The following is a 26696-nucleotide window of genomic DNA, read 5'->3' as shown; positions in this document are numbered from 1 at the left end:
CAGCCATGTTCTCTTCAGGAACAAAGGTGGGCCCAGACCAAGCAGACACTCGAAGCCAGGGGACCCCACTCGGTGCCTCTGCCCACGTTCTCCCCCTGTAAGGTCAGGGTGTGAACTCTGCAGAGGCCCCAGTCCCCAGGCACAGGAGCCAGAGGTCTGGTAGGCCTACCCCACTAGCACCCCTGACAATTAGAAAGAAACTCAAGGGACTGCTCTTTCATTCTGTTAGGAGGCCCCAGATAAGCCCCCTCTTGGTCAAAACGCTTCCGGTGGCTCACGCAGGTAAGCTCCTAGTGCACAGGTAAACCTGCCAAAACCACTGCTTCTGGCAGACAGGGCCAGGAGCAAGAACTTCTCAGAGTGGGGCTGCTGCTGAGGCAGCTCTCATGGGTCTGCCAGGATGGAGGGAGACTCAAAAGCCACATGTGGGTATAGATGGCCCACAGCAAAGGTCATGAGGACATCTGGAGAGACCTAACAACCCCTGAGGCCAGTTTTACCCTCTGAAATAACCCCTCATGGAAAAGGAAAGACAGGCAGGACTCCTGGACAGAGCGCACTAAGCCACGGGGTCACAGCTCTGCAGCAGAGAGTACAGGCGGGAAAGACAAAGGGACACAAACAGGGAATGAGATGGACAGCACCAGGCAAGCTCAGGACAAACCTGGCTTCAAGTTGGAGCACAAACAGCCCTCCCAGGAGACAGCGGGCTTTGCGAATGTCCCATTGATGGGTTCGGTCCAACTTAGAGAACCAGGAACACCAATGCTAAGGAGACAAACCGCAGTGGCATGCGAAGATGCCCCAATCAGCACCACCTGTTTGCCAGAAGCACGGAGTTATTACAAAGGTCGACACTGGGCCATTAGCCTTGGTCAAGACTAGAGGAATTTTACAGAAGCCACTGATGTTATCCTGAATTTTATGCCTGCAGACTCTCAGCTCCCTTATCTCTTTAGTTTGGAGGAATTTATCTTGTTCTCCTCTGATAGCTTAATTCCAGAAATCAGGCAAGCAAAGGAAAGCAATCCTTTCCTCCAAGCGCACCAGTGTCCAGCCCTGACATACCGGGCCACACTCTCTTGAGGTCTCCAGCCAAGAACTTGAGAAAACAGGAAAAACAAGCCTGTAGGCAGCAGAGAGGTTAAAAGCACAAAGCAGCTTAGCCATTAGAGACGTTGCAGGTGAGTTTTTGTTGTTTGCATGTTGCGGGGAGGGAGATGTGAAGTAACAGAGACATGGGGCCAAGTTCTCGGCCACCCGCAAAGTTTCAGGTTCCGAGAGGTCACTTCTTTCTTCTCTCCCACTTCAGTCGGCCCAAAGCAAAGCAAAGCCGGCCTGCTGGGTTGAATCAAAAACAAAACAAAAAAGCAAGCCAAGAGCTGAATCCTTGAAAAGGACTCATTAACCACAGATTCCTCTTCTAAAAAGAACATTTTATAGAAATGAGACTGACAGGCGTGACCACATTGTAAGTAGGCAGCCTCATTTCAGGAGCTGACTTTCCTTCTGGGGGGCCTTCACCAAGCATCCTCTACATGGGGGCTCTGGTGTTGGGGTGGTAGGCCCAGGGCTGCCTGTCACAATGCCCCTCTGGTAGCCCACCAGCACATAAACAGAGGACTGCTCCAGAGCCAGGGAGGAACTGTCTCTCGTGTGCACGACACCCTCCCGAAGACCCACCCTCGAGGCCTCATCAACCCCAAGGCCCAAGGACCAGATCAGACAAGCCAGGGGCTGCATCTGCCAGCACACGCCTGTGTATCACGCGGTGACTGTGGGGATGGCAGCTAGATGAGCCACTTCCTGTCCATGCCGGTACCCAGAGCCTGGCCTCTCGGAGGAGGCTCACCAAGGAGACTTTAAGAAGCCACCTGAGGAAGCGTTTGCTTATCACCTTCTTCAAGCAAGTGGGAGAGTGTGTGATGAGCAGTTCTTACAGAAGGCAGGGACTGTTCATTCAAGACATTGCATCTCCAGGCCCCACTGCTATCTTCTATCGGACATTCGTCACAGGACACAGCCTCTCGTTCGATCCTTGGAGTAACCCTGCCAAGTTCGTTTATCCAGTCAAGAGGCAGACGAGAAAATAAAGGCCCAGAGTCGACCCCGATCAGTCAGGACACAACAGGGCCAGACTCCAACTAGTCCAAACCCCATGCTCTCTTCTCCACACACTTTCTGCTCACAAGGCAAGTCTCTCCTTCAAGCTAAGGCCCAGAGAGACCCAGCAGACTAGACTCCTCTGATGATCTGCTCCAGAAGCGCCGTGTCATCTGTCAAAGCTGGACCCCCCACCCTCCTGCTGTGGTGTATCTGCCTGCCTCTCAGGCCCCCAACCCCAGCAGGGCTGCATCCAGCACAGCCGGCTGGCAGGAGTGACAGTGGGGCGGCAGGGGCAACAGAGTGCGGCCCTAGGGTAAGCCACTGCCTCCAGGCCTCCCTGCAGACAGCGGGGCCTTTGTGTGCAGCCGGCTGGCGGGGCTCCCTGGCAGGGCCCGAGCCTCCTGGCCGGCACATTCCTGCCTAAGTAGAATCGTCATATCTGCAGCTTCCTCGGCTGCCTGTCCTGTGAGTCTGCTTTATGCAGGGACTGTTGAAGCACTTCCGCCACAGCACCTCTGGAAGACCTTAGAGGGCAGACAGCTCCATGGGAACAACAGTCGCCAAGGCCGGGTGAAGGCAGAAAGAGGGCCCTAACCCGCCAAGCCAACAGGGAGCATCCCTCCAACTCCAGCCAGGGAGGAGGACCAGTGGTGAGCCCTGGAGGAGGGGCACCAGGGTGGGAGTGGGAGAACTGGTTTCTGGGGCTGACTCTCTGGGGACCTTTGGACAGTCAGTTAACATTTCTGGGCCTGTCCCTCTACCTGTGAGGCAGGAGGACTGTCCTCAAATGTGAAGAGAATGATCAAATTCTACCCTTCTTTGCTTACCTAGAAAGGTTACTCAAGCACCGAGAGGCAGGTGGACACTCACCCAGCCCATGGTGATCGACCACCCTAGTGCAGCCTCCACTGAGGAGCAGAGGTGGGACTAGCGTGGAGCAAAGGGTTAAATAGTTCTCGGATGAGTTCAGGTCTGGAATGCGAGCAGACCCTGCTGCCCGAGCTCATTAAAACACCAGAGTCACCAAAAGTGAACCAAACCTGGTATTCTAACTAATTAACATAGAAGAGAGTCCTTTTCTTCTCCTCCTGGGGGAGATAACTGAGCTCTAATTCTTTAACTGGCTGGGTCTCCAGTGAAAACACAGGCAGTCTTTCCCACAGAGGGAGACTCCCAAATTCCCCCCAGGGCAGCCCCTGGTACCCTGTCCCCCAGAGCTGATATACGCCTTCAGTCTTCTCATCCTTCCGGCCTCAGATCATTCAAAGCCTTCCGCTTTTTACATAATCCTTAAGAAAGCGTCAACCACAGGTAGGAAGACCCAGTAATGCCCAGGACAACAAATTAACCCAACGGGAAAGCCAAGGTTGGGAGGGTGAACCTACCAAGTCACCACAACTTTAATTAAACCCAAGGCTGAGGATTAAAACAAACAAAACTGGGCCAGGCACACCTGGGCAGTGCCATAACCATTTATTGACACATACCTGCCAGCCTTTCCACAGGATCTGACCTCCGCGGGGTGTTCCGTGGTGACTTTCTGACCACCCCAGGCCCCAGAGGCAACATCTTCTAAACTCTCAAGACACCTGACACTTGCTGCAGTCGTGCTGACAGCGGGTATAGGTGGCATCTCATTGTTATACAGCTTCGCCCACAGATCTCTGTGTACAAACATGTCAGTCTCTCTGCCCAGATTGCCAGCACTTCCAGTGCCAGAATAATGTACTCAAGTATTCTGGCACTTTCCATCTCCTACCTCCATAGCCTAATCTTGAGTACCATGTGCCGCCATGCCTCATCTTGTGCCCAAGGCAGACTGCACTAATCTACCCCAGCATTCTCTGGCACTGAGTCTCAGAGCCTTGCCAACACAGGGCTAGGCAAGGCACTACTGATTGATCGGAGCTGACACTTAGAACAAAATCCATCTGCAAAACTTAGTCCGATAGTTCTGAAGTAAGTGGGGGCAATTTTGCGCCCCCAGGGAACGTTCAATAGTTACGTCTGGGGGCATTTTTGATTGTCACAACTGGAGAGGGAGGGTGCTATTGGCATCGAGTGGACAGAAGCCAGGATGCTGCTAAGCATCCCATAATACTCAGGATAAGTCCCACCCCCACCCAGCCTGCAACAACAGAGTATCCAGCCCAAATGTCAGTGGTGCCAGTTTGAGAAACCCTGGCTTAGTCTAACAAATAGAGAAACCATATAATTTATCATCCAAACTGGGGTGCTTCTGAAAGTAAGAGAGCAGTGTCAATACTAACTGCAAGACAGCAGCAGGCATAAATCAGGACTTACAGGCAGACCAGAGCATTTAAGAGATGAAAGGCAAGGGAGGTCCCTAGGAGAAGTCAAAGAGCTCCTCTCATAAAAGTCCCCAGACAAAGCCACCAACTCCCCTATTTGGCAGAATAAATGCCAGTATGTCATAAGCCACAGCCAGCTAAGGGATGAAATCTTTTTCTAGTTCTCATTTAAAGAAAAAGCAGAAAAGGAACCGTCTGGCTGTGCCTTTTAGGATGTGTGTGTCAGAGAACAGACTTGTGTTTCTCAAAGCCAGGGGGGCTGCGTGTATTAAGTAAAACACTCTCTCCAAAAGACAGAAGCTGATTCTAACAACCTGAGGACCCCAATGTCCACTGTTATTACCTGACTTAGGGCAAGAACCAAAGACTCCTCCTGGGAACTTTCTTTACTGGTGAGCCATCTTGTCATAACAGGGCAGCTTCTGTTAATTAACTTCCTCCCTATTGTCTCAAGAACAAGAAATCTGTTGCCGATTGCTTTGCTGGTCAACTATGTGAAACGAGAGGGAACTTGGAAATGTCCCTGGTTAACATGGGGGCTGAAGAGCTGCACCGAGTCCAGCATGAGGCAGAGAGTGGATGAAAACTTCTCAGTCTGAGGTTCAGAAAATACGTGGACCCAGCACCTACACAGATCACTAAAGAGAAGCACTAAGACCCTAGGTTCCTCATGCCTGCAGATGTATTTCCTAACCCTGTTCTCCAAAAGATGAAAACACCCACCCATTTGCCCTCATAAATTGAGGCAGCTCCTTGGTCCCTGTCAAGGCCATTCCATTACAGCCAAGACTTCCTGCTCAACACAAAGGAAAGCTCCAGTCCTCTGCAAGTTCCCTTTTCCTTTTTTCCCCAGCTGCTTCCAACCTGTAGAGCTGACTTTTGTCCCTCAAAATTATCACGGTTGAACACATATAACTTGGGCAAATCTCTTTAGGAAGAAGTCCTACAGGTTGTCAGAAAAAAGGCTAGCAGTCTAATTTCAGAAATTCCAATTCCTGGAGCCATGCTATAGTATATCACTATGTTATTCTTATCATAATGGCTTGATGAGAAGTGAAAAAGCCCACTTGCTAAAAAAAACCTTTTAGGTTCAGGATCCAAGTATGGGAACATGCTCTAACTCAGCAGTGCAGAGCCCAAGAAGACTCCAGCCTGCATGAGGCCAATTATAAGAGCCAGGAGAAAACTGACTCATAACCTCTGGAGACAGACTCGGGCTCTTTTGGAATCCCACAAAATGTTCTCCCATCAGACTCTTCTAGTTAGCACTCTGAAACCAATATCCTACTTTAAAACTAAAAGGCTGGCTTCCTCAAGGAATTTCAATAGACGTGAACATGAGCCAAAGGGGAGGTCAAACTTGTACATCCTACATAATTCACCAAGTTTGGTGATGAAACACCTTCCACAGCACTGTGTGGATGGTACAAGACAGACCCACATGTTGCCATTTTAAACCACTAAACCATGGATAAAGTTAACACAAGACTCATCACCACCACTGCCTAGATTGACTATTAAGATTAAAGAAAAAATAAAAACAGGATGCCCATGTAATAAGTAAGACATGAAAAACCACTATCAGTATAAGATATAAGAACATAACCCTATGCTAAGTAGTTGGCTAAGCTCTGAGAATATAAAGGCAACATGGGCCTGGTCCACACCTAAGTCAAAGTATTACCAGGGTTAGCCCAGACATCTTCCCTAGCTGGCAGTAATACTTCAGTCACGTCTTTAACAAAAGAGTAGAGACTTGCCAGCTATTGCAAGGCAGATGGAACAGCCATGGTGGTGTGAAGCAGAAAGGCCTATTAGAGAAATATAAGGAGTTCCATGCAACCAGGAAGTTGGAGAGGTAGGCAGCAGGCCAATTAAAAAAGGGACAGTGTAAGATGAATCAGGTTCCAGGCTTGGGTGATTGGGTGGATGGAGAAATGGCATCTAGGAGCAGTGGGCTGGCGGCAATCAGCTAATAGAGCTGGTCCTCAGCAGGAAAGTGATGGCAAAGCCACTGAAGCGGGTGGGGCCATGGTCCAGAGGATGAGACCTTGAGGAGCAACAGGTGTTAATAGGGGAGAAGACATGAATGGGGCTGTAAGATTAGGGAACCATAAAATCGCCGGAAGGAAGGGCTTTCAAAAGGAAGTGGTCAAGACTGTCCAACCCTAGGAGAGGTTAAGTAAGATAAGAACCCAGAGCTCCACAGAAGGGAGGATGGCCTTTACCAGACAGTCTGGGAGGGCAGCAGATGACATGCAGGGGCAGGAGTATGGCTGAGAAGTGCTGAATGGAGGCACTGAGCGTGGATACTTCGCCTAAAGAGTTTCACTATGATGGAGGAGGGCAGAGACAACCTACAGAGGGCACAGAATCCAGGAGAGACTTTGTCTGTTTTTTTAAAAGACGTAATAACTCACACATGTTTCCAGACTGTGGAGAAGAGAGGAAGAGGTTAAAATCATGGAGGAAAGGGAATAACAGGTAGAAAAGGCGGCCTGGAAGTCAGAGAACTGGCACAGGAGCTCTTGATCAGAATGAGAAATTGGGAAAATAATTAGGAAATGCACTTTTTTTTAAAGCTTGTACAATATTCTATCAACATATAAACATCTCCTTTGACAGCCACCAGTCTTGGCTCTCATGCAGTGGCTTACAGACCTCGATGCACAGCCCCCTCACCAGCACCAGTGATAACCAATCCACAGGATCACCATGGCTGTGAACATGAAGGAGCACCTGCAAAGTTGCCGACGAGGCTGCAGGTAAAGACAGACCCTTGGAAGGCTCAGGGACTCACCTTGCATCATACTCCTATAGGCGGTGTCTGTGATAGCGTAAATGTGGGGGGGCATCTCATGCCTCTTCTTGCCCTTGTACATTTCCACGATCTCTTCGGAATAGATGGGCAGGTTCTTATAAGGGTTGATGACCACACAGAACAGGCCTGAATAGGTCTGAAAAGAGTGACAAACAGCAATGGGTTAGGAAGTTTGACTCACAATGTCATGGAAATCCTGTAGCAAAATGTCTGCTGCCTCCAAGGATCCCAAGTCAGCCTGATGTGAAAGCACCTCCTGGAGCCCCTGGTTTTCCAGGTCCTGCTCCAGCAGACCTGCTGAGGCATGGGGGCACCACCAACATTTCTGCTCTTTCAGTGGGGGGCCTCCCTTGACTGCAAGACTGCTGCCAGCTGTGCGCGTCAACAAGCATGTGCTTTGGGCAAGATACAGGGCAAGCTTCATGGACAGTAGGAGTCCAGTTGTGAAACTGAGATGTAAGGACAATAAGAGATGTGTTTGCCTTCGTGAGAGATGCACAAAGGGAAAAGGATGCAGCTGCAGCAAGCCAACTGTGTGAAGATACAAATTATTCTATCCTGAAGGACTTTCCAAGATATTTAAGCCAAAACTTTTCCAGCATTGGGAAAGACTCATTATGCTCCTCAACCATATAGATCCTTTGTGGGAGAGTAGATCACAGACAGATAACCCCTCCCTGGAATCTTCCAGAGACAATAACATGAAGATCTCTTTTAAAAAAAAAAAAAAAAGACCACTGTCCTGTCCCCCATGAACTTTCTCCAAGACTCAGGTCTCCGCTGAAGGGGAACTCAATTCATCAGCACTCACAGTGAGACTCCTGGGAACACACCTGACACCCCAAGTCTGAGTTCACCAGGTTAGATCAGACCCCAGAGTCAAATCCCAACAAGGGCAAGTTTCTTAACTGCTCCCTCCCCATTTCTCAATCTGTAAAATGGGCACAGGCAGGCTAGTTGATCCTCATTGAGTGAGGGGCTCAGAGTAGTTCAGGAAAGCAGTTTCCAGCAGCAACAGTCTAGACAGACCTGCCTTTCTTTGGTGTCTTCTTTTTCTAATAATTTCCCTGCTATTTTCTTTGTCTTCCAAGATCCCCCTCCCCCTCCCTGCAACACACAAAAAAAGACAGACTCCTAATACCTGGATAAGACTCCCAAGACCACCTAGGGGACATGGGTACTCACTGAGGGACACAGCTCTCTTTAGGCAGCTGGAGCAACACAAGCACCTTCTCCCAAGAAAAACAGGCCAGAGGCCCCAAAGAAGCCAGGCAAAGCGAGACCCACAAGCCATGACTCACGCACACCTGCAGCCCCCGACTCTGCTGAGTGACAGCTGAAGACCACGGGGCAGGTTCCTGGCAGAGTTGGAAACAGACCCAGGTCCCACGACCCCTCCCCACCCCCAGCCAGTGCAGACCTCCTTGGCTGTGGAGGCCGACTCTCCAAGAGCCTCACATCTTTTTGTTTCCCTCGCTACAAGTGCCCTTGACCCTCACTGTCCACAGTGTTGCCTCTGGATCCAACAGCAGCCCACATCTGAGGGGCTGTGTCAGTCCAGTCCCTTCCACCCCTGCCCTCTCCAGTCTTGCCAAAAATGAGGGTGGATCTTGTAGCCAAATCCAAACACAGGATCCACATGGGAACTGGTCGTGAGGACAAAGCTCCTTCCCAGCACTGGCTAAGGGCTAGAGGTCTTGAACTTTCCAAGCAGCATTTAGGCTGAAAGCAGAACTCCAGAGGGACCCACCAACCATGCACTGGCCCGCATGCAAAACAGCAGCTGAGCTTGGGACATGAACAAGTGTGTTTGGCTGCCTCTTCTGCTTGGAGGAGGGGATGCAAGGCCCTTAATTTCCTTTCTTCCTGGGATAATCAGTCAATTGTTTACCCTCCAACTACTCTTTTCAGGAGGGACCAGGAAAGCTCTAAAGCAAAGCCGTCTGCACGTGGTATCAGCAAGCTCTGGCTCGGGTACTATGAGTGCCTTGGGTAACCTCTGGTTTTCCCTCCACTACTGTCGGGTGGGGGCGAGATGGCAGACCAGGCAGCAGCGAAGTCATCCCAGGAGCTCAGAAACAAGTGCGCTTTGTTCCTGGGGTTTGAGAAAACCCACACTCTAGGAAATCCAGCCTGATGAAAGTGAAGGACACATGGCCACACATTTAGGGCGCGCAGTGGGGCCAGATGTTTGGAAACAGCTGGTGGTGACAGCAGAAGGAGCCTGGGGTTTACTAAGACAAGTCGTTCTGACAGCTGGGTGGGCAGATGGTCCTGAGGGGAGTTCAAGAGGACCTCAAAATTCTCCGAGCTAATCCCATCAAATCAGTGGACTATCAAACTAAGCCCCGTGGAATGAGCGCTGCAGCTCAGGTGGGAGGCAAGGGGCTGTACCTCGAGCCCATGGCGCTGGAAGCCCGTGGAGGCACAGACATTGAGTAAGTGGCTCTGTTTCCACCCAGCCACGCCAGGGAGCTGCTCCATTCACAGGCCACAGAGGCTCTTTGTGCCCAACCGCCCCCTGTCCCCAGGCCTCCCCCCACTGAAGAAACAGACAGAGCAGCTGTGGCGCAGAATTAGCCCACGCCGCCCACAAGGCCAGGCAAACACACCACACAAAGGCTCCCAGGGTTGCAATCTGGAACCTCGTGTGCAGGGGGCGGGGGGGGGACCTGTGAATGAGGTGGCGCCCCCTTGCCCAGGCAGCCCCACCAAGCAGCTTTGATCTTCCCGAAGCCCTGCACCTGCTGGGGTCTCCATTAGGGCAAATGCACAGTCAGCTTCCTTCTGGTGAGGATGCTGAGAAAAAGGCCAGCCAGACGGAGGCACAGGGGTCTGTGCCCGGGGAAGGCCAGCAAAGATGCAAGAACAGGAGTTAATGCCTGATGCCTCCAGCTGAAGAGTTTCAGAAAAAAGGCTCAGATTCTACCCCTGAGCTTATAGGCGTGGGTCCATGCCTGCCTAGACAGCAAAACACATGCTCTGGGAGACGAAGCAACTAACACACTTTCATAACTAATATTCCCATTTGCAGTATGCTGATAGGCAAGTGCAGGCCATCAATTTGTTTCATACTCAGCGGTTCTCTAACAGGACCCAAGCTTAACTGCGACACGTACAAAAGGCCGAGCAGAGGGTCAGAGTTACCTTCACCTACAACAAATGGCAGCAGCTACAGAGCCCAAGCCTGAATGAGCCCAGGATTGGCTGGTGCGTTACAATGTTCTCACAACTCCTTGTAGATGGGGAAGTGAGGCCTCACGTAGCCATGTCAAATGTTCAGGGAGGGCCAAGATGCGAACCAGGTGCTGGAGGCTCCAACTCGCATGACCTGAATCACTCTGCTTTACTGAGCAGGACCATTTCTTAGAGGCCAGCAGAGTGGTTCTAACATAAATCATCAAGGATGCCAAGGGAAGAGTCCCCTGCCCAGACAATAGCACTTACTCCCATCTCCCATCCACAGACAAGCAATGCTTCCTTAAGGCCGTTTGTTTTTCTGCAAGTCACTAATTCTGAATTTCAATATTAATACCCCAAGAGAAGGGGGCTTTTAATTTGGTCCATACAATATTTTCATCAAGAACTCCTGACTTCCAATCTCAGGCCTGCCAACACCTGGCTGTGTGTGTAAATCCCTTGCCCTCTCTGGGCCTCAATCCTTCCCACTTTTCATATTACATATTAGAAAGCTGGGTGAAGCTGGTCCATTAAGGACTTTTCCACTTAGATAGGTCAAAGTATCTCCTTATCCTACCAACTGCGAACACCACCCACTTATGTAGATGAGGCCTGGAACCACAAACACGTGTAGAGCCCCGCCCACTTATTTAGATATGTCCTGGGACCGCCCACCTTGTAGAGCCCCGCCCACTTACGTAGATGAGCCCTGAGTAGTAGCGCTCCTTGAGGTTGTGCAGCACCGAGGCTTCGTTGAGGCACGTGAGCTCCGCCATGTCTTCCACCTTAGAGAACTTGGGTGGATTCATCTTCTGGATATCATCCTTGTTCACCTTCACCTTCTTCCCGTTCTCCACCAGCTCCACAATGGCCTCCTCACCCATCTCTTCCTTGAGGCTGGCAGGCTCAAAGCCACTCTTGTCAGAAGGCACCCATACCAGCTTCTTGGCAGCCCAGTCGGCCTGGGCCAGGGGGTTATTGATGAAGTTTTTATCCACATAGAGATATTTATCGGCAGCTTGCTGCGCCATGGTGACTTACAGCCAGGACCTAAGGGAGAAAAAAGGATAAAAGGTTAGCTATGCACCACACCAGCTACATAAAGATCACTCATCTCATATCTTTGCAAATTGTACAGCATTATAATAAGCAAATTATAGATAAGCAGGTTGTACAATTTGTCAAAATTTTCTCTCTCTTTGCAGGAGAAAGATGTACGTTACTGAAGAAAAAAATGATCAAGGATTCTGTAAGGAATTAATGGTAAGATGTATCCTATGGTAAATGTATAATCAAATCTATAAACAACAATTGTACCAAATGATGAGCATAATAAGAATCTTGGACAGATGTAATTATAGTCACACTAGGCTACACCCACTAAGGCCAGGAACGTGACCACACAGTTTAAGAAGACTTCCAACAACAACAGATTTCCAGTTAGCCCAAAACAGACAACTGACTACAAGTGCAAAGAGTAAGTCTCCAGTTTAAAAAACTTTATTTCATGGAGTCAACCAAGAGAAGAAAACACACCACCAGTATGTTGCCAACAGATTTTAATTCCACTGCCCCAAGAAATAAGGCGAAAAGGAAAGAAGTCAGGCTCCAGGAAACATGGAGAGTAAGTAATGACTGCTTCCCTTTTGGGGCCTAATGTGAAAACATAACCCTCACAATTCATAGCTCAGGAGAACTTAAGCCCATGTGTGTTTGCTTTTTCTGAAGCTCATTTGCAAAACAAAGATGATAAAATAAGAACCCCTCACATATGAGTGGTTTTATAGTTTATGAAATACTATCACACACACTTCTCTATCTCAGAAGATGCTCATTCTAACAACTCTGTAAGGTGGGTAAGGTAAGTGTTATTATCCCATTTTACAGATGAGGAAACAGAAGCTCTGGAGGTAAGGGGCTTTGTCCAAAGTTACCTAGGAAGGACTCATGCTCCCTGCTCTAACTCCCGCTTCCCACAGCCTAACCACAGTACTTATTCCTGCTCAGAGGCTCAGCTGGGATCAGCTGGGAGGACAGCTGTTTTGAGTGAATCAAAAGCAGGACTTAGATGCCCTGATCTAGAACAGAGCCAGCCAGAACCACCAGAGGAACAGCCCAGAAGCTCACTGCCTAGCTTACGACACAGAAAGGTTTTTCCCTTGTGAGATCAAGGCCCCCTCCCCAGGTCCAGGAAGCCAGGAGGACCCCAGATCCACATCTAGAGTCACAGAGTCTTTCATGCTTCCAGGTCCCAGCAGGAACTGCGATGCCAGGGAGGCTTGGAGTGCAGAGAACAAAAGGAAAATCTGGGCCATCCAGGCCTTCTTATCTGGGCTCATTAAATGGTTTCCAGATCAAGGCTGAGGGGCTCCCTTGGACTCACTCCAGGAGAGGCTGTCTTCCAGGAAATCTGCTAGCTCCCCACCACCCCCACCCCCAACAAAGAGAAGGCAAGTCCAAGGAGCAGAGCCTGGCAGCCTCCCAGCAAGCTCAGTCAGTGGCTTTGTTTACATTCCCAGCAAACCCTGGCAGCCCCTCTCAGGGGACCAAGGGGCACCAGCCACCTGCAGGGACCACCCCCAAAAGAAGCAGGCAGAGCCCAGAGTTAGGCAGCAGTGAACAATGCAGGAATGGGATGGCTGCAAACCACCTGGCTGGCCTCATCTTCTGTGTGGGGCTGGAGAATGGGGGGCTGGACAGGCCCACTTCCAGCTGTCCTCACTTCCACACTGGCCATTCAAGCAAGTCAGAGGCTTCCCTCTGCCAGAGCAAATACCAATTGTCCTCTGCCTCTCTGCCGTCCATCTGACCACAGGCCAGTCGTCCTCCACAAAACCCTAGCCCTCAGGCTCCCCAAACCAACCTCCCCAGTCACGTCACCACCAAGCTCAAGAGCCTGCAACAATCACTGGGCACAGGCCTCACTGGCTGCTGGTTCTTCGCCTTTTCTCAGACTTCAAATAGGTAAGGGACGAGACAGACTCCCACCGGGATGCAAACAGGGATCCACTTCAACCCTTTCCCCCCAACCCCAAGCCCACTGTTTGTTAAGAGTTCCACCAACCCAGCCCAGTGAAGGGGGTCAACCATTAAGTACCTACCCACCAACATCAAGCTCGGTTTATTCACAACCTCACTTAACCATCAATCACCCTGGGGGAAAAAACCTCTTTGTATCCCAGTTTACAAATGAGGAAACAGCCCAGAGAGGGCAAGTCACTCACCCACAGTCGCTCAGCCTCATCATGGGCTAACCCAGATCTACCTGATCTCTAGGTTTGGGCTCTTCCCAACACACTTATGCCTGGGGTCTTGCAAAAGAAATCCGTCCAACATTTTAGTGGGGCTAAAACTGCCAGTAAATTGAGTAGAATACCAGGAATACAGGGGGACCCATTCCACGACATTCATCAGATATCTACTGGGCATTAGCAGGCAGGTGGGGAGGCTGAGAATGAGCCTTCCGGTGTGGACACTATAGCCTGTCAAAAACAGAGCAGGTTGAAACAGCATTCTCGCTCCCTCGGCCTGTCACTCTCAACAGCCAGCAGCATCAGTGATGTCAGAATGACTCCTGGCTCTCATCAAACTCCAGTTCACCCCAGCAGCTCCAACCCTGGGGCAGCAACAAGCCAGCTACCTGGCTGCAGGCCGTGGGCACATGACCTTCCCTGGGAATGTGGGTAAACTGCCCTTTCTTCAGTGAGCCTGGAGGCCATGAACTTACAGTAGGCAGCAGAGGAAGACTCCACCCAACCCCTCCACCTTAAGCTCCTGGTTCTGCCCTACCTTCAAGCCTCAGTGGGAGGGCAGGGGGCAGGTATAGGTCTGCACTGTCTACCTCTGACAGCCATCAGAGACCTGCAGGCCAGGCATACACTTCCTGTAAGAGAGAGGTACACCCCGCACCCTCAGACCTCAGCCTCCAGGGAGGGCCAAGCCCCCATAGACGGTGAGCTTGAGGAATCCCCACTGGCCTCAGCACCTCAGAAGTTTTCATTAAACACTCCCGCTTGGCCAGGCCAAGGACAGAGCTGTTTGGCTTCAGCAACTCTGCTGGAATGATATGCATTACCAGCAATGCCAAGATCAATACATGGGCCTGACCAGTGGGGAGGGCCACAAAGGTCATGATAAACAATGGAGTTTCTATTCAAGCCCTCCCACTTAGACCCTGAAGGGAACGTCCACATTTGAGGGTTCAAGGGGGCACGGGGCTGCAGCTGAGCTCCTGTTTTCACCTGTGTTAGGTAGAGGCTCCTGGACCCCAGTGCCCAAAGGGGAAGCCAGCGCTGCAGACAGGTTAATGCTCAGCTCTAAGGACGCAGGTGGAGCAAGCCACCCCTGTCCAGAGCTATGAGCAGTGAAATAAGGACAGTTACAGAGGGACACTAGGAGGGACTGCCTGATGGCAGCAGCCAGCACACTGCCATTTCTCCCTGCCCTGTCCTGAGACCGTGCTAAACGGCCTCTGAAATTTTTTTAACTCTGTGTAACAGAACAATTTACAGAATGAGAGAAAAATATCCCCCCCACCACCACTTAAACTCCTGACATTCTCCCCACAAAAATTAGTTTTCTGTTTTAATAGTCCCTTCTAGTCCTGGTTCACAGAAACACTTGATTTTTATTTTCAATTATCACAGGCAGAGCAGGGAATTCCACATTTTGTATTTTCCCTTCTGACTCTGACCACTTCCCCACAGGGCCCCACAGAGCCTGCCTGTTGATCACTTTTGTCCAAATGCTTCACTGTTGCAGGTAATGACAAAGAAGCTCTGAGAGGGAAGTAACCACTCCTGCACACAGCTGGAGGAGTGGGGACTTGAACCTAGGACCTCTGACTCCAAAGCCTCACTGGCAATCACTTTTAATGGCTGCATAATATTTCAAAGTGGGGCGGTTGTCTTATTTTGTTTTGTTTAAAGGAAAAAAAGAAAACCACCACTTACTAGGTCTTTTCCTCTTATCTATTGGACCACCTTGAGATACATTCTCAAGTGGAGTTATGGGAGCAAAGGAACATCCAAGTGTTTTTATGGTCGCCAGATGTATTATCAACATGTTTTCCACAAGAGCAGACTGATGTGCTCGGCCACTTAGGGTACCCACATGCAGCAGGCACACCAGCACTAAGAGAACTGTCTGCAGGAAAGAGTCAGATAGGGAACCTCAGAAGTCCTGGGAAGCAGCAGGACCAGGCCAGCAAAGGGTTAAGGAGAAAGGAGGCGGCTCTGGCTCTGCAGATCGGATCAGGCCGAGGCCAGCCCTTCCCATGCTGGCTTCCTGCGGGTGCCAGTCCAACTCCAAGAAGCCCAAGGAGTTGCCTTTTTAGGCCATAATCGAGAGGACACAACCAGAGGCTAAATTAGGATTCTCAGGAAATGATGAAACTGAAAGTAAATAGGTTGACCAAAAACCTCTGCTTTCAACCCAAAATGTCATTCCTCGATTATTTGCCTTCTCCCCTTACCCCTAAAGACCCATTTGGATCTATTACTCCTTCCTGTTTTCCCAAAGAACCCTTTCTCTCCCTCCCTTCCGTTGGTTCTCTTTTTGTTATACTTGTTTGTGTGTTTGTCAGGAAAAGAAACTGCCAGCCCCTTGAAGACAGAATTTATTGTACTAGGACAAATCAGTGGTCCAAACACAGTGAACTTTTCCATTCCTAGACAGTAGGATTTATGTAAGCCTTCCATGGACCAAGTTCTAGGCTTGAGCTTTCAAAGTCATTGCAATTCATCTGAAAGCTACCGTCTTAACTCACTGTACTTAACTCAAAGTACTGCAGGCCTGTGTCTTCATTTTTCTCAAGCCTCATAATCATTTCATAAGGGGTATGTTATCATAGGGCTTCCCAGGTGGTGCTAGTGGTAAAGAATCCATCTCCAATGCAGGAGACATGGGTTTGGTCCCTGGGTCGGAAATATCCCCTGGAGGAGGGCATGGCAACCCACTCCAGTATTCTTGCCTGGAGAATTCCATGGACAGAGGAGCCTGGTGGGCTACAGTCCATGGGGTCACAAAGAGTTGGACACGACTGAAGCAAAGCCACTGAGCATGCACACATGCATGTCATCATAGTCATTTGATGGTGGGGGAAATGAGGTTGAGACAAGTCACAAAACCCAAGTTCAAACTCAGAGCCACTCAGCAGCAATGCCCTGCTCAGTTTCTACTCAGACTGCCCCCTCCCGGGAGCTCTCCGGGGGAGCATGACCTGAGAACCCACCCTGGGGAAGCAAACCAGTAAAACAGACATGATGCCAACTCGAGGCTGCAAACCCCATCTCCCCCACCTTAAATTGGCGGAGCTAAAAGTAAGGTGAGGGCCTTGGGGGAGCCATTCAAGATCTCTAAGCCAAGGTTCCAGTTCAGAGCCCCAGGCAGCCTCAACCCAGACCAGAGCCCTGTTTCAGCTTAGTCACCAAAGTTTGCAAGCAGCCTCCTTGGATTTCTTTCAATTCCCACCCGCATCCCAGAGAACACAGGTAAACAGGCCCCTTCTCTTTCTCCTTACAGCCACTGCGGAGTGAAAAGGTGCCCTAGCACCACTGTTAACGAAGGGTCTATGAAAGTAGCTGCTGAAATAATATAGAAATTTTCCAACCCATGAGATTTAATTATTCAATCAACTAATACGTACTGAGGCTCTACGTGCAAAAATATTGTGACAAAGGTGCAAAGGACCCAAGGAGCTTTAATGTAGTGAGATGACAGGACAGACATGTGCCACTCAGGACAGTGCCAATCTGAGACTCTGAGTACAGAGTGGACAGAGAGCAAGCTCCTTGGTTTTCTCTCCCTTTCACTGCTGTGCCCAGCATCAAATACAGTGAGCGTCTAAAAGACAGGTTGGTCATATGGATGAAGAGGACATAGAGCCGGCCCTCTGAATCTGTGGATTCCACCAACCATGGATCAAGACTCCGTGAAGGAAGACAGAGGAACAGCAACTTGTTTATAGGAAAAGAGAAAGAGGTAATTCATTGGAAAACTTGGAAGCCCAAGGGAGTTTCACGCAGGAGATAACATTCAAGTTGGATTGTGAAGATGGGTAAAATATTGAAGGGGGAGGGGAGAGAAGGTCAGAAAGTATTCCAGGCCAAGGGAGAAGAAGGTATAGTTTCACATGAACTATGAAATTATGTGACCACACAAGGCAGGGCTTCTCAGCCTCAGGACTGTGAACATGTAGGGCCCGGTAATTCTTTGCTGCGAGGGCTGTCCTGTGCATTGGAAGATGTTTAGTAGCATCTATGACCTCTACTCACTAGATGCCAGGGGCACTTTGTCCCCAGTTTTGACACCAAAGACTTCTCCAGACATTGCCAAAGGTAGGGAGTGGCGGAGGGGGACTACCCCCAGTTGAGAACTGCTGAGTTAAGGGATAAACATGAATAAATGTTGCATCAGGGACCCAGACCTCTCCTTAGTAAATTTTCTCCCAACTTTCAAGTGCACAAGCCAACTTTCCTTAAAACTGAAGTCCTCAGCAAAACGATTCCCAGCATCCAAACAATGACCATCATGGATGGCATCATCACCAAGGAAGGACGGTCCCTTTTAATACACTGTAAATTAAGGGATATGACCACTACTGGACTGTAAAGATTCCTAAATGCCCAATTAAAAAATGAAAAAAATCAGGCAAAGGAGGCAGATGTATCGATACCCGCCCTGGCAGGACACAAATCTCCCTTGGAGTCTCCAACATGGCAGCTCAGCCAGTGACTCATAAGCAAAGTTCACCAGCATCAATCAAGAGGCCCAGGTAATTAACGGAAGACAGGAAGCAGCCACGTTGGGGAGCGCTCCCAGGGCTGGGTCAGCTCACTCCATCACATCCTGGGAAATTCACCAATGCTATTTAGTGGATGGTGTTGGCAAATCAGGATCAGACCCAGGGATGATACCCAGGGTGAATGTTTCCCACCTACCAGAGGGATATCTCCACCTGGAAGAACCACAACCATCATCACACCTGAACTCTCCCCAAATCTGCACTCCTTTCTGGGTCTCCATCTCTGGCTAAGACGCTGGCCCTCTGGTCACCCACGATAGTCACTGTAAACTCTTCCCTGGTGGATTAGCAGGCCCTCAGGCAATGGCACCCCACTCCAGTACTCTTGCCTGGAAAATCCCATGGACGGAGGAGCCTGGTAGGCTGCAGTCCATGGAGTCGCGAAGAGTTGGACACAACTGAGCAACTTCACTTTGACTTTTCCCTTTCATGCATTGGAGAAGGAAATGGCAACCCACTCCATTATTCTTGCCTAGAGAATCCCAGGGATGGAGGAGCCTGGTGGGCTGCCGTCTCTGGGGTCGCACAGAGTCGGACACGACTGAAGCGACTTAGCAGCAGCAGCAGCAGCCACAGCCGCCAACCTCATGGCTGGCACTCCTTGCTTCCAGACCAGGCCTGCCTCCCCTCCTTTCTGGGCTGTCATAGCCGCCTCCTTACTGGCTCTTCTTCCCCTGAGTCTTCTACCTCCTTCAAATCCAGCCTCCTCACTGCCTTCAGGATGACTCAGCAGCTCCATTTCTATGCATGCTCCTTTCTATTTTATTGATATTACTTGCCTGTTCAAAATAGTTCAAGACTTCCCCAGAATACAACCTAATCCTCTGTGCACGGTGAGTAGACCCCTTGTAATCCCCATTAATCTCCCCCATGCTCCCAGACCTTCTCCCCAATCTGCCCTTTCTTTCTTGCTCAGCCTAAGCCATTCCCAGCTCCTCAGAAACAATTCCTACACATCCCACTCGGCTTATGCCTCCAGGCCTTTGAAGAAGAGGTGCCCTCTGCACCAGGAACCCTCTCTCAAATAGCTCCACGCTCCGTTCTCTGCTGAGAAAGACTTCCCTCGTGTCCCTCCCCTCTGGGCTCTGTCCCCATCTCCACTGCAGTAATCCAGCAGCTGAACCATCATGAGGATAGAGACCAGCTTTCATTCATCTCAATTTCAAACAGCTCAAGGTCCAACTCTGGGCAGGTGCTCAATTAAAGTTTCCAGAATGAATGAACATGAAACAAGGTGAAGAGGAGGCAGGAGTAATGGGGAAGGTTTCAAGGAGGCTGGAGAATCCCGTTGAGCTTTGCAAAGAAGCCAGAGAGTAAGAGAGCTGAAGTGACAGGGAAAGCCAAGCTGAAAGCACACATCAGGGTCACAGCTACCTAATTTGTTACAACACCCAAGCCATTTGTGGACTAATTTTTATATTCTCCCCAAACAAAAAGGGAAAGAAAGCATATCAGGGCTTTCAGTCCACAAAGAGTACTAAAGCTAAGTTACTGGTCCCCAAGAAGCCCTGCATACGGCTGAATAAACCATCACAGTTTTCTGGAACCACCTAGCACCCCCTGAGTAAGCAAGGTGGAAGTGCCTACCATCTATCACCAGATGTAGCAGAAAGGACCTCAGTTGAGGTAGTGTGGCTTCTACCCTCATGGGGACCCAGGAAAAGGCCTGAGTCGCCCTTCCTGCCTCTCTTGGCCCTCGGTCTGCATCTGCTGAGCAAGCGCTGTAGGCATGTTCTCTGGTACCAATTCAGAACAGAGACAGGACTTGGAGAAACCACTGCCACGCAGGGCACCAACTCTGCAGATCCTGAGCTAAGTGTTTGTAATGCACTGTGATGGAATGCGGTGGAATGGGTGCGAACTTGGAGCCAGATGGCCCTGGGTCTGAATCCTCCAGTTGTCACTCCTGTGATCTTGAAGCTGTGAACTCCTCAATTTCCTCACTTTAGAAAGAGAAAAAAAAAATACTGACCATGGACAATTGGAAGAACTGTAACTCAACTTCCCAGCAAAGAAAACACTCTGACACTTACTAGGATCTCCCCTCCTAACTCCTCTATCTTATCCTCTTGATCTGATTAATCCTAATCCTTCCTGGAATGATATCGGGGCTTACAAAAACCTTCCAGAAGCTTGGTGACTCTCTCTGGGTTACTAGTCCACAGAGAACAACAGAGTACAGTCTGGTGACCCCCAGACAGTGACTGCACGAGGGGACAAGGCAGGTTGGAAATGCTCTGTCCCATGGCCCTCCTGCTGAGAGGCACTGGACACCCAGATTCTGAGATGCCTGCAATAAGGAAGCCCACTGCATTTTGTCCCCTCGGGCTTTGTTGTTATTGCTGTTGTTGTTTAGTCCCATATCCTTCAAGAAAAATATGTCTCAGTGCTGGCCTGGGATATGCTGGTCTGGTGGGATGTGTGCACAAGGCAGGTGGCAGAAGAGCTGGCCTTTGAGTCTGGTGTGGCACTGACCAGCTGGGTGTGACCCTGTGGACTTGCTGGGCAGCAGTGATCAGGCTCAAACAAGATAATGGACACAGAAGCCTTGCAATATAAACAAGGCAATTCAGCTTCTCTGCTGCCCAGGGCCACCCTCACAGCAGCCCCCCACCCTGAGGTGCTTGCTCACTCTCCCCAGGCTATGAAGCGGGGAGGGGACCCTCCCCTCCCCACCTCAGGAATGTTGTTTGCTTACAGAAGAAGCCGGGACTTGTTTCCATCAGCAGTATTCCAACCCAGGCCTGTGTTGATGTTCAGCAGATAAGAAAACCAGACCAGAGACAGGCCAGAGAGGAATTTAGCACCAGAGCCCCAGAAACCTCCCCCTTTGATCTTCTCTCCTCAGAGGCCATCTGGAGGGGCTTCCCAGGACTCCTGAGTTCCCCAGGGAACACCAAGACGCAGGGCCTGCACCCAAGGGACCCAGAACCTCAAGAGTGACACCAGAAAGGAGTATGTAGATGCCCTCCTCCTACGTGAGGAATAGGGGGTGGGGGCAGGGGGCGTGAGATGGAGTAGAGATTGGCAGTGGGGGCAGCAGGGTGGGGGGGATGCACAGCTGCTCACCAGTATCTTATCAGCCACTGAGGAATGTGGACTTTATTCTAGGGCAAGGGGAGGTGGGAGAGGGTGACATCATCAGATTTGTATTTTAAAGAGATCACCTTCCCTGACCTCCATTTAAGAGGGCATTAAGAGAAGTCAGCAGTTGAAAAAATACCCTGGACCAGCCAGGAGGGGAGCTTCCAACCTGAGAGAAGAAATAGTTCCATGACAAGGCTGGGGAGAAAGGGATCCCAGGCCACATGAGGGGGACAAAGGGAGGTAGACCTCACCCTGTGAGCTACCACTTGGAACAGCCCGGCTCAGGGGGGACCTTGGCAGCCCTGCCCAGCTCCATCAGTTCCTCCTAAGTGAGAAGTGGCCTGGCATCCCAGGAACTCTGCGGTCAGTGTTACCAAAGTATCTTGGGCATAGATCTGTATCAGGTGTCACGGAGACCAATGCACCCAGGTGAGTCTCCTCCACTGAGATACCATCCTGTCCTCAGGGCCACGAGGTAACGAATGAATCAAGCGGCTAATCAGGGCAGAAGCAGTTAGTGCTTAAAGACAACTCCACTGTTAAGAATTCCAGGGACTGTCCTGGTGGTCCAGTGGCTAAGACTCCAAGCTTGCAATGCCAGGGGCCTGGGTTTGATTCCTGGTCAGGGAACCAGATCCTGCATCAGTTCAGTTCAGTTGCTCATGCTGCAACTTAAATAAAAAGAATTTCCACCATTCAGAACGACAGCCCTTCTCACCTAAAGAGAAAGATCCCCATGGCCTTTAGAGATTAACCAACTCCCTCAACCAATGCCTCCATCTTTCCAGCCCCAGTCTGTCTTGTCCCCTGCCAGACACTCATTCTAACCATGGCTCCCCAGAGGACAGTCTTCGCACCATCATGACTCTCCACTCACCCAGGCAGCCTTTCCTAACACCCATACATTACTGCTCTTTTTCCTCTCCCCAGGCCTGGTCCAGCACAGCCTGCCTTATTCTGGAACTGCCGGAACCTCTCTCTGCCTGCCCCTGTCGTCCCCGGAACTCCTTCAGGTGCTGACTGAACCCAGGGTTCAGGGAGCGAGTCCTCCTCAGTCAGCCAACGCTTGTGGATGTGACCTTGACTGTTGAGAAGGCTTTACAGTCCACACTGTGTCTTCTGGAACCTGGCTGTCCAGGAGAATTACCATTCCCTCCTAACCCCTTCTGTCTGGTGTCAAGGAAGGGGAGCAGACACATCAGCAATGTAGCTCTCACTCAAAGGTAAGAGGCCGGGCACGCATGCCGCTGGGTAAGTCATCAGCACTGGACCTTGACTCTGCTTTTAATTGGTTCAATATTTGTGTAGTGAGATCACACTTGAGCCTCTCCTGCTTGGTAATGAGCTTCTATTTGGCTGCCCAGGAGAAACTGCAGAGAAGCAAATTGTTCCAGACATGGAGGTGGGGTCCCCTCTCAAACAGCAAGGCGCAAGTGACACCCCTAGACATGCCCCTAGGTTTGACAAGGTTGACAGAACTGCCTGGCCTCCTTCCATCAGGAACTGTGCATGGAACACACCACCCTGCCCTCCTGCGGACAGCATCTCTGAGCCTCGAGAGCTCCCCACTCACACGAGGGGCAACTCTGACCTTCAGATTCCTGCAGTAAAGTTATTCCTTCCCTTTGGTTCTGCTGATGATAGCCTGGTTTTTCTTTCCCCAAGCCTGCGAGCACAGTTTGCTAAAACCCAACACAGAAAAATAACCATACTGAGAAGATGTAATTATACGGCTGCAGTCTCAATGGGAAAATGCGGCAGGCTGGATTCTGGAGCCCACATCAGGAACAGCTGAGAAGCCCAACCGGAGATCAGAAACAAAAGACAATTTTGAAGACCACTCAATCCAGGACCCACCAGGCCTTCGGCAGCTTGTTATTCTGATTGATGTTTGCTGCTGCTGCTGCTAAGTCGCTTCAGTCGTGTCCGACTCTGTGCGACCCCATAGATGGCAGCCCACTAGGCTCCTCTGTCCCTAGGATTCTACAGGCAAGAATACTGGAGTGGGCTGCCATTTCCTTCTCCAGTGCATGAAAGTGGAAAGTGAAAGTGAAGTCGCTCAGTCGTGCCCAACTCTTAGCAACCCCATGGACTGGAGCCTACCAGGCTCCTCCATCCACGGGATTTTCCAGGCAAGAGTACTGGAAAAAAAAAAAAAGAGTACTGGAGTGGGGTGCCATTGCCTTCTCCGCTGATTGATGTTTAAATGGCACCAAAAACAAACAAAATCCCTGAATATCACAGCCTCTACTACCAACAGCCATCCTGATCCCATTGCTGCCAAGCTCAGAGCTCTAAAGCCACGATGGGGCCCAGGCACCCCTGGGTCCGATGACCAATCTGCATAGATGTTGAGTAACCCCTGATGAACTTTAGGAATGAGGAAGGTTCCAGTCTCCCAAAAGGTCCAAACTCCAAGGACCAAGCCCAACTGACTCTCTGCTACCCATTCTTAAAGTGCCTAAGGATAACCCCAAACCTCAGTGACTCTCTTTGGTATATGAGGCAGGAAAGGCCCACAGTGAGCTGATCTGTGGCCATTCAGGACCATATCAACGTCCTCTTCCTCTCCATCGCCCTTCCAGCTAAATCTAATGTACACTAATCTCCATGTTGTTTCTAAGAGATACATGACTGGTCAACAGTTATCTTCCTGAATTGATCAGGCGGTCACTTAACACTCCCAGAGAGACCTTCCAAATGGTTAATAGCTTATTCATGACCTTTATGAGGAAGGCATCTTAGAAAGAATCAGACTCAGGAGGCAGCCAGACTGGCCAGGGAAATACAGACCCATCGCTTTACTAACAGGACAAACTGGGCCAGGCCGACAGGGCCCCTGGGCCTCAGTTTCTCCGTCTGTAAACTAGAGATGCCACGAGCTGCCCCAAAGGACAGGAGGGCTCCCCCAGCGGAGCAAGCTGCCCTGACTCTGCAATGCAGTCAGAGCCCAGCTCGACTCACAGGACTACTGTAAGGACCCAAATGAACTAAGGCAGGAGTGGTGCTTGGTGGCGCCCCGGGCCTGCTGGCTCCCCGCCCACAGTCTTGCCTCTTCTCTCAAGGAGCCGGTGTCGCTGAGCTCGCTCATAATGAGTCAGTCACAAGCACTGCCCTCACAGAGCCCACTTGGAGGGGTTTGAAGTCACATCCTGCCTCGCCTCACTCGACATGATTTATTCCACCCCAGGAATGCAGCTCATTTCCCAGAATTTTGTAAAGAACTTTAGTTAAAGAGTTTGATCTTGCAGGGAGCTCCATTTACGGCTCAGCTGTGGAGGGGGGGGGACCTCAGCTCTGCTCAGACCTATGGGTGGGAACCACACAAGTCAGCGCAGAAAGACCGCCCCTCCACCAAAGGAGCATCTCATCCTGGGGGCGCCATTTTTTTTTTTTAATCTCAAGCCACAATAGAAAATAATTAATTTAAAAGCTTTATCATAAATATGCAAAAGTGTAAAGCAAAAGTTTCACAAAATGATGTATACACCCTAGGCACTCTCATATTCTCCATTCAAATCTATTTAATTTCTAAGACTACTGGTTGCCACCAATAAGCTCAGGACTAACCAGTGAGTCTCCGTTGATAGCCTGAAAAACACCCATCTGACTCAGCCTTCACTGGGTAGATGAGTCTCAGACTCAGCCAGCAGCTTGCCCAAGATCACACAGTGAAGTTCACAAGGAGAAGTTCAAGTCCAAAGCCAAAGCAAGGTTCTGGGGCTGTCAAACCTCAGGCAGGTAAGACAGCAGCTGTAGCAGCCCAGTCGCCTGACACAGGTTGGATGGTTGGTCCCCCACTGCTCCCATCCTTTGATCCATACAACCTCAGTAAAGCCACAGCAGGTATCCTAAGGCCTCTGCCACATTCCCTGCTCCTCACCGTCTGCCTTAAAAAAGAAAGAGGCTGACACTTGGAGATGAAGTGACCTGACTGGATCTGGGGGGTTAGGAAATGTCCTTTGAGGACCTGGAGTCCTGCTGAAAGATCACAAGGACAGAAAGAAAGAGCCCAGTTTCCTCTGTACACAGAGTCCACAACTGATCAAATCCACTACATTCAAAACCTCACCACTTAAAGCTCAAGGCCTGGCCCCACAAGGAAGAGATGCCCAGAAGTGCTATGATATTAAAAGCTTAATACAGATCAGATGGGAGAGGAAGGCCACTGCCCCAGGAAAGTGCTTTGCACACATTACATCTTAGGACAGTGTCACCTAATCCCATAGTGAGCAGACCCTCCTGTGTGAGCATGTGTGTGCGTGTGTGTGTGTGTGTGTATAAACAGATATGCAGAGACATATGTTTATACACATACACACATTCTATAAACAGGAAACCCAAAGTTCCCATCTCTCTAGATCAGTGGTTCTGAACACTTTCAGCCATCAAAGACTCCTTTGAGAATTGCTTGAAGGCCGTGAACCCTTTGTACCATCTTAGAGGTACATCTACAGAGACCCTCAAGCAGTCCTGGGACTTTTAGGAGCCCCCTGGTTACCAGATCAAAGGCAAAGGGGCATTAGAGTGGCCTCCTTCTCCAAGGCAATGTGAACTTATTTGAAAGGATTTTCTTCCTTCATTTTCCTCCAGAAGGTTAAAAAGAGGTCCAAGGAAACAGAGCTGTGGTCGGGACGACCCAAGAGTGAGAGTCCACGTGGGAAGCGGAGGACCTGGGATGGTGGGGGCAGGAGGCCATCTCCCCTGGGGTGCTCCCATCACTCTGGACAGCAGAAACAAAAAATCCAAAACTGAACAGCAAACTGTCTCTCTTCTGTTTGCATCCCTTGGGCCTGTTCTCCACTGAGCCAGCCATGTGCCAGCCCTGGGCACACCGGCTGCAGGGCAGGCAGAGTCACACTCTCCAGAGAAGCCAGGATGGACAAGCAGCATTCCAGGGCCTGCAGCCTCTCCAGGGGAAATGACCCAAATAGGAGCCATGCACAGGATGAAGATAAAACCTGCATATTTCACACTTTACACAAAAATTAACAGTTCCTAGAGCAGGTCGTGGTAGCATCTGTGTCTCAAAGTCTGGCTGGTATGAGCAGGCAGCTGGCCGCAGGGATGAGCCCACCACATCCGTCACCAGAAACCTAGGCGCTGCTTATTTTACTGCTTGCCGAGAATCACTGCTTTGCCTGGGCTACAAGCTGGGCCTAGGGGAGCCAACGCTGGTGAGAGAATTAGCTGCAGCCCCTACCTTAGGGAGAAGCCAAATTCAGTCACCCCAGCCTGCCCAGGGCGGAGCCTCCCCTCCCCCATGCATACGTGAGTGTGCGCGTGCACTTACGCACGCACGCACACACACACACACACACACACACACACACTGTGGGATCAGCGCAGGGTGGGACACTTCAGGCCAACCTGGATGTGGCCACTG

General features: G+C 50.4%; 1 protein-coding gene and 1 long non-coding RNA gene across 2 annotated transcripts in view; one reads left to right on the top strand and one right to left on the bottom strand.

Annotated features, from left to right (window-relative positions):
- The window catches only part of MYH9 (myosin heavy chain 9), an 85706-nt gene that overhangs the window by 43520 nt on the left and 15490 nt on the right, over window positions 1–26696 (bottom strand). Inside the window, exons 2-3 of the mRNA XM_055574249.1 lie at window positions 11118–11469; window positions 7219–7375 (exon numbers count right to left, since the gene is read on the bottom strand). Of these exons, the coding sequence (XP_055430224.1) occupies window positions 7219–7375; window positions 11118–11450 (490 nt within the window). The 5' untranslated portion in view covers window positions 11451–11469. The remainder of the gene's footprint in view (window positions 1–7218; window positions 7376–11117; window positions 11470–26696) is intronic.
- LOC129647096 (uncharacterized) lies at window positions 21638–22752 on the top strand. Its single transcript, XR_008712276.1, has 3 exons — window positions 21638–21739; window positions 22241–22533; window positions 22675–22752. It is a non-coding gene; the product is annotated as an uncharacterized LOC129647096 (long non-coding RNA).

This window comes from Bubalus kerabau, chromosome 1 (genome assembly GCF_029407905.1).
Source record: "Bubalus kerabau isolate K-KA32 ecotype Philippines breed swamp buffalo chromosome 1, PCC_UOA_SB_1v2, whole genome shotgun sequence".
Taxonomy (NCBI): Eukaryota; Metazoa; Chordata; class Mammalia; order Artiodactyla; family Bovidae; genus Bubalus; species Bubalus kerabau.
The sequence above is the reverse complement of the archived record's forward strand: the minus strand, read 5'-3'. Positions and strand labels throughout refer to the sequence as shown.